At 33.3% G+C, this 15,751-nt stretch overlaps 2 protein-coding genes and 1 long non-coding RNA gene across 3 annotated transcripts in view; 2 read left to right on the top strand and 1 right to left on the bottom strand.

The window, feature by feature from the left end:
* The window catches only part of LOC127855708 (A-kinase anchor protein 9-like), a 477,990-nt gene that overhangs the window by 187,653 nt on the left and 274,586 nt on the right, over positions 1-15,751 (bottom strand). The window lies entirely within an intron of this gene.
* Positions 471-4,012, top strand: LOC127855715 (uncharacterized). Its single transcript, XR_008037649.1, has 3 exons — positions 471-634; positions 2,627-3,019; positions 3,319-4,012. It is a non-coding gene; the product is annotated as an uncharacterized LOC127855715 (long non-coding RNA).
* On the top strand, positions 8,572-12,591 carry LOC127855712 (uncharacterized). The gene is made up of 5 exons (XM_052391506.1): positions 8,572-8,705; positions 9,599-9,671; positions 10,208-11,458; positions 11,630-11,746; positions 12,133-12,591. The coding sequence occupies exons 2-5, from the start codon at positions 9,605-9,607 to the stop codon at positions 12,153-12,155; spliced, it is 1,458 nt and encodes a 485-aa protein (XP_052247466.1). The 5' UTR covers positions 8,572-8,705; positions 9,599-9,604; the 3' UTR covers positions 12,156-12,591.

The raw sequence follows: 15,751 nt of genomic DNA, 5'->3' as shown, positions 1-15,751 counted from the left end.
TGAGGAACCGAACCAGCTATCTCAAGGGTGCAACACTGCGTCTTAGCAGTTACCATGGATCTTACTTTCAATTACTTTCAATGCAATTAATACTTAATGATTGCATAATATGAAAAAAAGATTTGTGAAGGATTAATTAAGTGTACGTCATATAAGCAACAAAACAGGACTCGACATAGTGTTTGTACGTATCGAAATACTTTATCTTATAAATAATCTTTTTTAACAAAATAATTACCTACCAAACTAAGAGTACTTAAATAAAGAGCACTTGGAGCGGGTAAATATTAAGACTTATCTTAGAGATTAAATGAAAACTACAACAAGTCAACCGATTTAGCTTCATTATCAAGCAATTAAAAAACGAGAGGTACTTAAAAACATGAAGTATTGACTTAAAACGTTTTGTCAAGCATACCACTTGATTCTTGTCTCTTCATGTTAATGTAGTTTTTCTGTGATTATAATCATAAAGTAAAAAAAAAATCGCCACTTTTTCAAACAATACTTGCTGAAAGTGCAGCTTTGAAAAAAAAAGATTCAATCAAAGCTTTGTGTTAAAGTGTTAACATTTATTAACTTGGCATTAGTGAGAAAGGGCGGAACACATATTGATTATCGATATAACTCACCGGTAAGTGCAATCATTTCAAAAGCATTTTTGTCTCATAATTAAGAGAGTATTAATCCAACACAATCTACTTTCTAAAATTTTGATTGAAACTTTAAATTATCTTGAAGACGCATTTACATGTATAGTTACGTTTAAACCTATTTATTTAAGCTTGATTGATTAGACATGTTGCAGCTTATTAAGACACTCTCGACAATGTTTTCTAGGTATAACCAGTTCTTACCCTGAGGAAAAACGTATGGACTAATCATGATAGATCCATAATAAAAACATGGTCAAACCAGGATATATGATAATATCCTGCCACATTTTAGAAATGTCATGACAATCGCAAAAACATAATTTCAAACGTGAATCTATATTAAAAACGTTTCATTTAACACATAGACTAGGATGATACGATGTATTGAAATGGCTATGATGGGACACGATAGAGTGGCATTGATTTGGAAATCAACAAGCAATAGTTTATAAAGTTCCAGAATATTTCTTCACAATCATATGCATTTGATGGTCTATGTCTATGCTCTGGCAATGATAATGAACTGAAAAGACATAACTATGACGAGGGGTGAACGGAAGACTGTTGTAACTCATATTACATAAAGAAGGAGATACGACAGTTTTCCGTTCAGCCCTCGATGAATACTTTTGAAAGTAACTGTTGGCACATAGTTAAAACTAAATATTGACAATTCTGCTGCTACTGTGTATGATAATAAACAAAGAATCTAATAATGTCCTTTTTAAAGACAGGAGATTTATTAATTATGGGCTTGAGAATTTAAGCAGTATCTAACATTGAAATGTGTTCAATGTAAAATATTGTACCCCTATATATTGCTACATTTTAATGTTTTTAATTTCAATTCGTAATAATGTGTACACAATTTTCCTTGATTAAAACCCTTTTAGTCAGGCATACCAAAATTAATGTAATTTACATACCATGCTGTACACTTTTTTTCCCCCTTCTCTTATGTTTGAAGATTCTAATTGACCTATAAGAAACTTACTTTTTACACACTTATTTCAGAAATTCATGAAGATGTAATACTATAAAATAAATGAATATTTTTAGTTTTAACATTTGCGGCTGCAATGACCTTACAATTACTTAGAGCTTACAACACTTTTTCACTTTTCGAGACTCAAAAAAGTAGATAAAATATTTCTTATTTAACACGTTTAAACACAAAGTTATTGACTTGTTTGATCGTACCGTCTAAACAACATTGTTTTGCATACCATAAACGCAATCGATTCGTCTATAATTTACTTAATATGTTTTGAGACACATAAGTAAAAAAAAAATAATTTAATGCAATATTAAAGTGAGCTATGAGTACATAAGTCAGGATGTTATAAATCAATTTTACATTAATTATAGAAATGCATTTATCAAATCACTTTTGAGTGTTTGAGCTATCTCCAGGAATAAAGGATGAATAAATAACGAACATTTACATAAAGTATATCTTCATGTATGTATTCGGATACGTTAATTAACATTGATGCACCTCAATCGTCGACTTCGTGGAATTTATTGTATATAGTTTATTTAAGGCAAACATGAGACGTCTTAAACTGATGCTATTGATGTTTCTTGGACTTGCCTCAAGGTAAAATTAATCATTTAGTGTACACGTATGCCTGTAACTAAACATTTTATTCAATACATTTGCTTGCACTTGTGCACAAAGTGATTTTTGTGATTATTCATTTGAACAGTTGTAAGATTAAACATAAGTCAAGTATGTGCAGAATTATGTGCATGTGTTGTTTGTGTAACCAATGTTTAGCAACATGTTATAATATATATTTAAGACAACATAATTCCAATGTCTGAGTTAAAAAGTACACCAATACAAACGAAAACAGACGCAAGCGCCCAATCGATGCAAAATAGTATTTGCCAGTCTTGTCCGCTTATTAATCAAGCAATTGATATTATCAGCGTATAATCTATTAATATTAACTCATCAATTATAGGTATTACACAGACAACTTCAAGTACAGCATCAATATCTGCAAGTAACACATCACCTACAGTTATTACACCAGCAATTACAAGTACCACATCACCTACAGTTATACCACCAGGAATTTCAAGTAACACATCGACTACAGTTATTCCAGCAGGATTTACAAGTAACACATCACATACAGTTATTACACCAGCAGTTACAACTAACATGTCACCCGCAGTCAGTACACCAGCAACTACACGTACCATATCACCTACAGTTATTACACCAGCCATTACAACTAACACATCACCTACAGTTATTACACCAGGAATTACAAGTACATCGACATTGGATAGAGGCAATGCAGTGGAACCCACGATCCCAACACCAGGTCCATCCGATGGGGGCGAAACAAGTATGTTTAAAGCTGTAATTCAGGCTTTTATATAAATAATCAAAGTAATTTATAACTTTTTAATGAGACCAATATCGACATGTTTATTACTTTGGATATCTTTTATATTTAAAAAAAGATTGAATGAATTTCCTTTTAATAATTAAAAGATGAACATAAATATGTGCATAGTTTCAACGTAAATAAAATTTATACTACAATTTACATTTTTACTATATACCTTACGACAATTTAAATGAAGTTTACAGTTAATGCATTCTAAACAATATATAACAATATTCTTCTTGATTCATATAAAGCTCCTGGTAATGAGGGCCTAACAGCTTACGAGTCCAAACCCTATGTGCTCTTCGTGACGGTCGTTATGACTACACTATACCAATGGGTTTAGAATGGCGTATTAATATTTAAAAAGCACAATCATTAGCTGTTGAAGTAATTGGTGCTGATAAATATGAATTACTTTGAAAGCATCAAGAACCATTGTTACCGATTTGACCTAATGAACGGGTTAGAAATGTACATGCTGATAAAAAATGTTTAATATATTATTATTTAGTTATACTTATTATCGTAGCTTGTTATGAATGTGATGCTGCATTATTTTGCCCCAAGTTTGTTCATTTTGTGTATGAAATATAAAAAAAATCAACGCGATATAACAAAATATGGTGTTTTACATATGTTTTAATTTAATCATAGTGTTTGTAAGAATGCTTTTGTAATTTGACATGTATTAATACGTTGTTTTTCTACAAGCTACATGTTACTTAATTATTTTAACATTTTCATCTATTAAGTTTATGTTATAATAAGGTTACTTATTGTCTTCTATTCCTGCATATTAGGCAGGTGAAACTTTGTGTGATCAATATGGTCGTATCATTTATTTAGTAACTACCATTGTATTATGTATGTTCATTAGACATTTTCCATTATAAAAACTGTATTATAGAACTTACTATTTGTTGCATCCAATAAAATTGTCTTATACATTTTTCTTATATATTTTGTATTTGCTTGTTGCTTCTTTTTTTTTCCTTTCAAAAAAGATCTAATGATTCAACTTATAAATCTAGTTGTGCAGTTTATTTTTTATGTAATCCCCATTGAAATCTCTTGTTCTAAACATGTCTTGCCTGGTTTTCGAAGAACCTTGACATCCAAATTAAGTATACGTCTGTATGGAACGCCTTCACTGTCTTATAATACTAAAACTTGTGATATTACGTCAATCTGACTGTGTATGAATGCCTGTAACCATTATATATTTGCATAATCACAATATATAAATACATAATTTGAATATATACAGATAAAGCATTAATGTATAAAGACATAATTTCTTATATATAGATAAAATGTAAAAATATACAGATACGAATGTATTATACACAGATAATCTTCCATTGTATAAAGGCATTACTGCTTTATATGAAGGCAAAATATCTTTATATGAACATAAATCGTTATTTAATAATGATAACGAATATTTTCTCATTATATATAGGCATAACTTGTTTATATAAAGGCAAAATACCTTTATATAAACATGAATCGTAATTATATAAACCCATATCGTCTTTATATGCAGATAAAATTTGAAAAATACGTTAAAAATCTTAAATTAATTTATGTAAATATGTTATTTCAACACGTAAAGATAAATTTATAGTACAGAAAGATTTTAATGTTTTGTATGTGCATAAATAGTTGTTTTATTAAGATAATTACGTTATTACATAAATCCATACAAAGTTAAGATGCTTATGAACATCGAAATAAATTACATTAATACCTAATTTCGTAAGCAATATATATAATCTAAATGATTTAAAGATAACATTAAAAATATACGAAGCTTTTATTACACACGGGAGAATTTTTTTTTTTGCATTATTTCACAACAATTGATATGGATTTGATACTTGAGCGAATTGGAGTGGAAGAAGGAGTGATACGGCGCTTCAGACAAGAGAAGATAACACCGGACATCATATCACTTATGTCACTGTACGACTTTAATTGCTTGGGTGTAAATGACAAAACAACTATCATGAAATTTCGTGTTGAATGTGTTTGTTAACGGAGTAATCCGTGGTAGCATAATACTAACTTATGTTCATATAAAGATCTTTTGCCTTCATATAAAGAAGTAATGCCTTTATATAATGGAAGATAATATATCTATATATAAGAGAATTATATCTTTATATATTAATGCTTTACCTGTATATATTGAAATTATGTATTTATATATTGTGATTATGAATATATATAATGGTTACAGGCATTCATATAAAGATCTTTTGCCTTCATATAAAGAAGTAATGCCTTTATATAATGGAAGATTATATATCTATATATAAGAAAATTATATCTTTATATATTAATGCTTTATAAGTATATATTCAAAATATGTATTTACATATTGTTATTATGCATATACATAATGGTTTCAGGCATTCATATAAAGATCTTTTGCCTTCATATAAAGAAGTAATGCCTTTATATAATGGAATATTATCTGTATATAATACATTCGTATCTGTATATGTTTACATTTTATCTTTATATAAGAAAATTATATCTTTATATATTGATGCTTTATAAGTATATATTTGAATAATGTATTTATATATTGTGATTATGCATATGTATAATGGTTACAGTCATTCATGCACAGTCAGATTGACGTAATATCACAAGTATTAGTATAATAAGACAATCAAGGCGTTCCATACGTCTGAGTCTGGTCCCTGATATTCAGTACTTATTTTACATTGTTATACAGGTGATCATCATGCTTTTAACATTGGAAATAACTATAAGCAGAACATGAATAGAATGATCGACACTCGATGGCGTTTCCCTCTGACCACAATCAGACATGGTTTACTGATTTTGGATCCTTAATTGTTATATGGACCCTGATTCAAATGAATGACAAATACGAAAAACACAGGTGTGAAAAACAATAACATGTACACTAGCCTTGATTAAGATGATTTTTGCGTGAACAGTAAAGAACAATCCCATAAACGTGAGATTAATGATAAAGATGTTTCCAAAAGCAATTTCAAAACCCTTTACAAATAACCAATGAGTTGATTCTATCTCGCCCTTGACCGCAAGCGAAATCGATTATGCAATTCTGCTACATCACCTTATTGATTCTGACATGATTAAAGAATACTTGAAAAAAGCATATTCACCATCTGATCAAGTGTGCATAGCACTTCAGGGACGCTAGTCAATTGGTTGGGAGATAATGCGTTCAAATTGGCTTGATTGCATCTAATGTTATCTGGCAAATCAAACATTTGTGACGCCGATTTATTGGGATAATTTTCATGGAAACGGTTTGGTTTGGTAACCAATGTTAGGGCTTGGAACCTGGCAGAAATACTTCAATGAACAGAAAGCGTTTGTAAATGTTAAAGTCCGCTCTATCTATTTTTATAAGCATGGTCAATTGCCATTCTGTAAGCAAAAAAGGAGAAAGTTAGACTGGAATGTTTCCATTTTCAGAGCATGAACGCTCCTGTGGCTGTGGATACTACAGGGACATCGTAACACAGTCTGTGTTCTCAACAAAATATCTCTACTTACTTTCGACAGTTTGTCCATTTGTCAAAACTTGATTCAGAAAAGAATCTCTTAAAAAAACATTTGTCTCTGATAGCATATTTTTGTTGTATTGCTGGCGTTTTTAATTCAAGTAACGTTCTATTCAAATATATCATTTAAGCGTCAATATGGATATTCATTTTCAATTGTATGGGTACTAGATCTAATTGTATCCAACTACCTTCTTATGGTGTTAATATTGACATAGAAAACATTAACTATTCGTTAATAGCATATTTGTTTGCTTTCAAAAAGATTCAATGAATAAGTTAATTAACCTTTTTATGTGTTGTTTATCTTCATCAACATTATAATTACATGTTGTAAAGATGGCATGCCTGGTTTTGAAGACTTTGCGAGCTTATTGAGATTTTGTATGTCAGGTCTCGTAGTCACAATTAAAGCTCCGTATGGTAATCATAGCTTCATTTACGTGAAATATTAAGATAACTTTTCTATGTAAAATTTAATGTTTTCTGCAAAAAAACTTAAAGCAAGATTTAACATGTTTAATGAATTTCAATCAACAAAGACATAACCATGAACTAGAAAAAGACAAAAAGTAATCAATATTTTACCTAAGTAGATTTGAAAATAAGGCCCTTATTTGTTCAGTGTTTTATATCCTCTATACGTGAATAATTAAGTGTGCTCAAATTCACATTGTTATACATGTTATCATCGTGGACACTCCATTTAACCTTGCTCTTGTTCATGACCAGACGTGTTTGAGCTGTGTGTGACCTTAACCTTATTTCTATTATGATATAAACCTATTTAAAGGATCACATTTTCAATATGACAAGTCCCGTCTGCCAAACACTCACATCAATCTTTTTATCTCTAAAAGGCCGTTTTGTCAAGTACTTAACCAACATAAGAAATGTTCTTAAAGGAAAGATAATTAGTCCGAACCTGTTTATTTCGGATATCATCGGAAACCATCGGATTATTGAGGCACTAATTATCCTAGTTCGTAGGACAAAATCCCATAAGACGTGTTAATGTGTAGTTTTTTCACTTTTGGTGATGGGCCCCTTTGGTTGGGGACTTTTAAGGCAAAATGGGTTTTGATTTCAGATCAGCATTTGTTCATGTGTTTATTCTACGATGATCAAATGCTTTGCTTAAAAAGCAAAATTAGATCAAACTTGGTACCATAAAAGTTGTTTGGATCGCTCTAATTAACGAAATGCCTCTAAGTACTTAGTCTTTCTGATCCAATTTATTCATTTTTTATTTTCATGATAAAGCTAACATTGAGAGGGAAATTTTAAGGCCATTATAGGAGAAAATCGTATACATTTTAGGCATGGGAATGGGGCCGAATTGTACCCAATGATTTGTCGAACATTTTACTCGTATAACTTATTTTGCAGAGGCAGAAGTATAATTTAGAATCCCTTGTTTTGAAACTTTGAGTTAAATTTAAGCTTTAAATAAAATATATACTCTGTGCAGTAACTTATCAAACAATGGATCTGGTCTGAAATTCTCTGTCCATGCATAAGCTGGCCTCACAATATTTATTTTTTCATTAATGAAAGCCTAACTGATTAATAACAGCAGCAACACAAATGTGTTATTCAAAATTAAGATGTTCATGAAAGCATTTTGAGAAGACCATACAGGACAGTCAATATGTCTTTTGTCTGATAGTCCTTTCTTGTTACCTCACCTTATTGATTCGGATACTGATAAAACAATACTTGACAACACATATTTCCCACGTGGCAAATGACATTTACATTGCACTTAAGGGGCAGAAGTTGAAGGGACTTGAGATAATGTTTACATAGAAACGGCTTGATACACTCCTTTTGTTATCTTGCAAAACAAACATTTATGACGGATTTAGTAATTTTCTTTAAAAAAGACTCAGTACTTTTGCGAGCGCTATCTAACAAACTGATTTTTGAAAAAGTGACAACATGCTTTTTATATGTTTTGTTAAAACCTGCATTGGAGTATAAATATGTTTTTCGAAAATAACTTATGCAGATTTAGTCTCCAAAATCATATTAATCTGTGCACATCGAGGATTTCAGTGTGAAAGGTAAGTATATGAATCAACTTCCTTTGTATGCATTTGCCTAATTTATATGCAAAACAAAATTAAATTATTATATCCGTTATTTTTCGGAATGGCAACGAATATCAAAATTGGTATTCGAATATTCGGTTATTTAAGTAGTCGAACATTCGCTACTCCGGTATTCAGTTTATTTAAATAATACATGAAAGCTAAACATAATTTATTGTGAACAAAATTGCACTATACATATTATTAAAAATACTCAACAAAATGCATTAGTATACATATTATTGTATTAAAATACATAAATATTATACACGTACATACTATTTCAGAAGTTTACTTCCAAACAGACCTACTATATAATGGTAATGATATACATATGATTACCTCGAGTTCTCCCATGGTTATCTTAAAAATGGCAGCCTTTTATGCCCAGGGTAAACAGGGATGAAAGAACAGTTGTTGATTTGTTGACAGTGCCAAAGATTAGAAAATGATTAACGATATATGCCGGAAATCATGTTCATGGAACTGAATTTTCAATTATGCGCTTGACACTATTATCAAGGGAATAAACAGTTACAGCCACCTCTCATAACATAAACACAACAGTGGGGTAAATGTTGGATATACACCTATTGTGTGATGGACTAAAAGTTGCAAATTGCTTACATGATATGCTTATTTATAACACATACAGCCAATGGTATTCATTTCGTTTCATTTTGGGATATCAGGTAGATGGTTGTTATGCCGGGTTGCATAACAAATAATTTAATTCATTGAAATTTCAAACTCTAATGAATTACTGGAATGACATTTATTTGATAAAAGAATTGACTCCATGAATTGAGACTATTAATATTTAATGGAAACCGGTACATTATCTTGCACTGATTTCGTTTTTACAGAAAAAAATGAGGACTCAGCTGCTTATAACTGGAATACTGACCATCACTCGGTTGATATATGGATCTACTATAGGTACGCATTACTGTATATTCTCTATTAAACGCCGCATACCTACTAAATGCCAAAGTTGCATTTTAGTAATGCGAAACAATTCCATGCCAACTAAAGCTTCCGTTTGATTAAACAGTGAATATAAGTTCATGTGTATATATAAATTAATACCATTACTTTTGCCCCCTTCCCTCCCAAAAGTGGAATATGAGGCCCCCGGGGTGTATAGAGAATAAACCGTATACTTGTGCTTGTGTTGTTCGGGATTTTTTCAATCGAGCTGTTAGTTGCATTTTAATTCACATAGTAATTGAGTATGTAACACATAACTAAGCAACGTTATGGCTCTTTTAATTGTTATTATGTTTATGTCATCAACATGACCAGTTTGTAACGATTCCTTTTAATAATAATACCAGAAAACTGTTTTTTCCAACTGCTTTAACATAGGAAACCAACCTGATGGGTTTTTAATGTGACTGCACAGCAATTCAGGGCAAAGATATAACATTCTTAGTATCAAAACGTTTTAACAATGAAAACATTGTATGCTCCAGGGGTCCACTTCCAAACAACATCACCTGGATTGAATACTTCATCATCTCATCTATTTGGGGTTGAAACAACAACCGTCACTTTAAACGAGATAAACACAACAAAGAATGATAATATGACGTCTTCACCTCTAAAAACAACAGCCAATCAAACATCCGCTGAAACCACATCACAGTCTATGACGCCAGACACAACAACAGCAGCCAAATGTACCACAGCAACCACATCAATGTCTATGACGCCAGACACAACAACAGCATCCAAACATACCACAGCAACCACATCAATGTCTATGACGCCAGACACAACAACAGCAGTCAACCCTACCGCAGCAATATCATCACAGTCTAAGGAGCCAAACACAACAACAGCAGCCAAAACTGCCGCAACACCAACACCACAGACTACGACGCCAAACACAACAGTAGCAGCCACAGCTGCCGCATCACCAACACCACAGACTACGACGCCAAACACAACATCAACAGCCACAACTGCCGCAAGACCAACACCACAGACAACGACGCCAAACACAACAATAGCAGCCACAACTACTGCAGCAACAACACCGCGGTCTGAGACGCCAAACACAACAGCAGCAGCCAAAACTGCCGTATCACCAACACCACAGACTACGGCGCCAAAAACAACAACAGCAGCCACAACTACTGCAGCGACAACACCGCGGTCTGAGACGCCAAACACAACATCAACAGCCACAACTGCCGCATCACCAACACCACAGACTACGACGCCAAACACAACAATAGCAGCCACAACTACTGCAGCAACAACACCGCGGTCTGAGACGCCAAACACAACAGCAGCAGCCTCAACTGCCGCATCACCAACACCACAGACTACGACGCCAAACACAACAATAGCAGCCACAACTACTGCAGCAACAACACCGCGGTCTGAGACGCCAAACACAACAACAGCAGCCACAACTGCCGCATCACCAACACCACAGACTACGACGCCAAACACAACAATAGCAGCCACAACTAATGCAGCAACAACACCGCGGTCTGAGACGCCAAACACAACAGCAGCAGCCACAACTGCCGCATCACCAACACCACAGACTACGACGCCAAACACATCAAGCACTAGTTTGACGCCTGATGCATCAACATCCTCTTCTGCCAAAGATAGAACAACAGATTCAAGCAAACCGACTACGAAAGCTGCTGAACCAAGAACAATACCTTCAACTTCTTTTGATACAAACACCACAACTACAATGCCAGGTCAGTGAATGTTTAATTCTTTAAGGTTCAAATACGTCAAGCTTAAATATTTGTTTTGATTTATGATTCAGTAGGATCCTCTATTGTTTAGCTATGCTAGATTTATTCGAGGGGGGGGGGGGGGCTTGTATATTACTATAATTCAAGTTTTATCTCTTTGGTTTTCTGCAGACAACCAGCCATGGGGCCAAAACACAGGAACCACTGTCGGATCCTTCTTTGTGTCACACGAATTGATTATAATCACTGCATGCGCACATCGTATAGTTGCGGTTCTATATAGATTTGGTAACTATATACTCAATTATTAGTGTACGTTTCTTTTTTGTCGCACCGTTAACACTGCAGCGGTTGTTATTATGCAAATATACAAAACATAATGTCTTTTGCTTCTCAATGTTCCACCGTTTTTTATCAAATGGTGTTAATATGCAATCAATAAAATGTATTTTAAAAAGTATTTAAAAATCAAAAATTCTAGTTTAGTTAAGGTGATGGCACACAAAACTACATATAACAGCTCATCAAGGTTAATATGAACTTGGCAGGTAAACTTAAATAAAAAATGTTTATAATAAATGCGTCTGCTCTAGTGTTTGTTAACGAGTATTTTCAATAGTCATTCTTAAGAGGATATCAGTGTAAGGTAAGCTTAAAATAGTTTCTATTTTCAGATCATTACAGCTCATGTGGATAATACAGGAATAGTCTGTACATACACATTTTTACTGACTTTTTACGCTCTTTTCTTAAACATTCTCCTCAAAATAGCAATTCCCCTACGTGATTATTTATATGTATGTTAACATAAAATATCATGACTATTAGTGTATGTAAATAAATGTTGTTTTCCCTACATTTTATTATAAGCACGGACGGAAAGTCTGTTCAATTTTAAACCTTAGTTTAAAACGAAAGTTGTACCTTAAATATTCAGGGTTGCTGTAAGCAATGTTGAATGCTTCCATTCCAAGCTAACGTGCTTAGCCTTTTCGCTCCAATTAAAATCATCGCAGATGCTCATTATTTTACATCCAATGCCTCGATCTAAAGTATGAAGAAAAGTCGTTTAAATATATTATGTCTATATATTTGCATGTTTTTTTTTTTCGACAGTTATTTACAAACACTTTCTGCTCCTTTTTGATGCAATAAAATACTGATTGAAAATATTAATTGATAATAATTAATCACTCCACATAAGTAGTATAGCTGTAAAACAACATCAAGTGAATGGCATTGGTGTTGGAGCGTTTTGTTCCCAGACAATGTATTACCTACCTAGAGTTCAACATTCCTTAAATTTAATGACTATGCCTTGCAACCTTGCAATTTAAAGGCAAAAGTAACTAGCGTTTGTGACTTAAATACCCACTCGCTTTGAAAGCAATGTTGAAGGGCAAATAACTGAAGAATGTTTGCATAACCGGTGATAAAACATGTGTCTTGCACATGAAAGATGACATATTATAAGTTGCTATTTAATACTTTTGGAAATGTGGAAGAAGTTTGCTATATAAACGTATGTGAAACAAGAGGGCCTGAAAGGCCCATATTCGCTCACCTGAGATAACAAGATATTATTGGGACAAATCTCTGACCAAGTTTCATGAAGATCAGAAAATAAATGTGGCCTCTAGAGTGTTAACAAGGTTTTACTATAGCCATATAAGGAAAAATGTCCCGCCCCCTGGTGGCCATGTTTTTCAACAATCCTTCATCAATTATAAACTCTTCCAAGATATTATTGGGATGAATTTTCTCACCAAGTTTCATGAAGATCGAACAGTAAATGTGGCCTCTAGAGTGTTAACAAGATTTTACTATAGCCATATTTGAAAAAATGCCCCGCCCCTTGGAAGCCATGTTTTTCAACCAACCGGCATCATTTTCGAACTCGTCCAAGATATTATTGGGATAAATCTTCTGACTAAGTTTCATGACGATTGGACAATAAATGTGGCCTCTAGAGTGTTAACAAGATTTTACTATAGCCATATATAGCCATATAAGAAAAAATGCCCCGCCCATTGGCAGCCATGTTTTTCAAGCAAAGGTTACCATTTTTGAACTCCATTATATCATTGGGATAAATCTTCTGAGCAAGTTTCATGAAGATCGGAAAATAAATGTGGTCTCTAGAGTGTTAACAAGGTTTTACTAAAGCCATATAAAGATAAATGCCCCGCCACCTGGCGGCCATATTTTTCAACCAACTGGCATCATTCAAACTCATCCAAAATATTATTGATATAAATCATCTTACCAAGTTTCATGAAGATCAGACAATAAATGTGGCCTCTAGAGTGTTAACAAGATTTTACTATAGCCATATATAGCCATATAAGGAAAAATGCCCCGCCCCTTGGCAGCCATGTTTTTCAAGCAAACGTAACCATTTTCAAACTCATCCAAGATACCATTGAGCCCAATCTTCTGACCGAATTTCATTAAGATCGGACAATAAATGTGGCCTCTATAGAGTTAACAAGGCAAATGTTGACGGCGCACGATGCACGACGGAAAAAAAACGATCACAAAAGCTCACCAGGAGCACGTTGTGCTCAGGTGAGCTAATAAGCAACCAATCGACTCTTGGAGGGTATCAATACTTGCTGACAAAAACTAGCTAGATGACTGTCGGCAACATGGTCAGACTATTCCCAAAAAATAACTACACCATGAACATTTTTGTACATGTGATCTTTAGAAATACTTTGATAATTGCCAAAGAGGAACAGGACACATAATAAAGTAGTGAACATAAGTAAAAATAATTTGTAATTGAAATAAACTAAACAATAACTAAACTTCATATAAAACATACATTTAGAAGATGGCTGCATGGCATAGCATATTCTAAATAAACTAGGTATTCGTAAAAAAAAAGAAAAAAATGTTAAGCCATGAGGTATATTCTTAAATTTTTACGAACATATTTAAGTAACACCGGAAACGGTTCCAGTAAGAAATATATTATAAATAAGGCATACTTGTGCCAGTTTTTCAGCGTTCATCAATTTAATAAGGCTTAATAGTAAACGCTTCAAAGTCAATATGTTATACATGTTTTTAATTTTCGTGATTTACCGAAATCACCAAAGGTGATCAAGCTAGAAAATGTTTTCCCATTTTAACAAAACGTGAAAAGGTTCCCTTTACCTGAGATGTCCATGTAGTAGGTGTAAACACTCCATGGTCGGACTAAAGGCGCGTAAGGAACGCAGACAAAACAGAGCAATCACCATTATCGTAATTGTGCAACAGAAAAACGGAATATAGATTGAACGGGATAGTGAGGAATGGTAGTAGGGATGCATGCTTGGATACAAAACGTCCACACAAAAACACTGTAATGGTAGAAAGACGCCGTTTTGCGTTACAACAGTTTATGGTAATCAAATTGACGTATTGAGCACCCAGTTTGGTCGCCATAGAGAATCGAGCGGAATATGGACCAAATCTTCGTGATTATACGGAAGGCATTGATGATATGCGAACCTTCGGCGTTTCTTTGCGTTCCTGACAAATTGCATCTGCAAAGAAACTATCGGTTAGCTGAAAATCGGATTTGTCTTCAAAGTCGCCCGAATGCTGAATCATTCTTTTTTGTGTTTATGCTTTCGCACCTTGAAGTGGATCTGTAGTCAAGTGGTGACGTACTAGCTTCACAATCAAGAGTGTAGGGTCGATTTCCGCAAAACCTAACCTAAGTATCGTCTACATCAGTGTACTAGGTGTTTCACATCGGGCCTTAAAGTCGATCATCTCTGGAAAGTCGTCAATATCTCTTACTATCCCCGAATTCCAATAAAAATATACTTGCACAAATGATGCTTATGTTCATTTGAACAAAAGCGTTTTAATTAAGGGATGACGACTTTGAAACCATTGTATGCTGAGATGTTAAATACAAAGCTAACTTAACATACTTACAATTTAGGAACACACTTTATAAGAATTTTAAGGAATATTTGTTGTATTAATAGCTTTCTTTAATTTAAGAAACGTTTAATGAACAGTGGTAATCGTTTGTGTCCGGCGTATGTTGAGACTAAAGATAAATAATTAACTTGTTTTGAATCTCTACAATACTGTAACAAATTAGTTAGGGGCGGATTTTCACAAACGTCACAAGTTTTCCCTCTTATTGGATGATGTTAATATTGACGTCAAAGACTGGTGACTTCGTTTTCGTGGCGTCCGAATTGACTGGCATCGTCAACATTTTACTGCATCAACCTAGTAATAAACTTAAGACTGTTCGTTTTGTGTCTATTAGTCTATGCATGC

This window comes from Dreissena polymorpha, chromosome 13 (genome assembly GCF_020536995.1).
Source record: "Dreissena polymorpha isolate Duluth1 chromosome 13, UMN_Dpol_1.0, whole genome shotgun sequence".
Taxonomy (NCBI): Eukaryota; Metazoa; Mollusca; class Bivalvia; order Myida; family Dreissenidae; genus Dreissena; species Dreissena polymorpha.
Note: the sequence above shows the minus strand (reverse complement) of the source record. Positions and strands in the feature narration are given on the sequence as shown.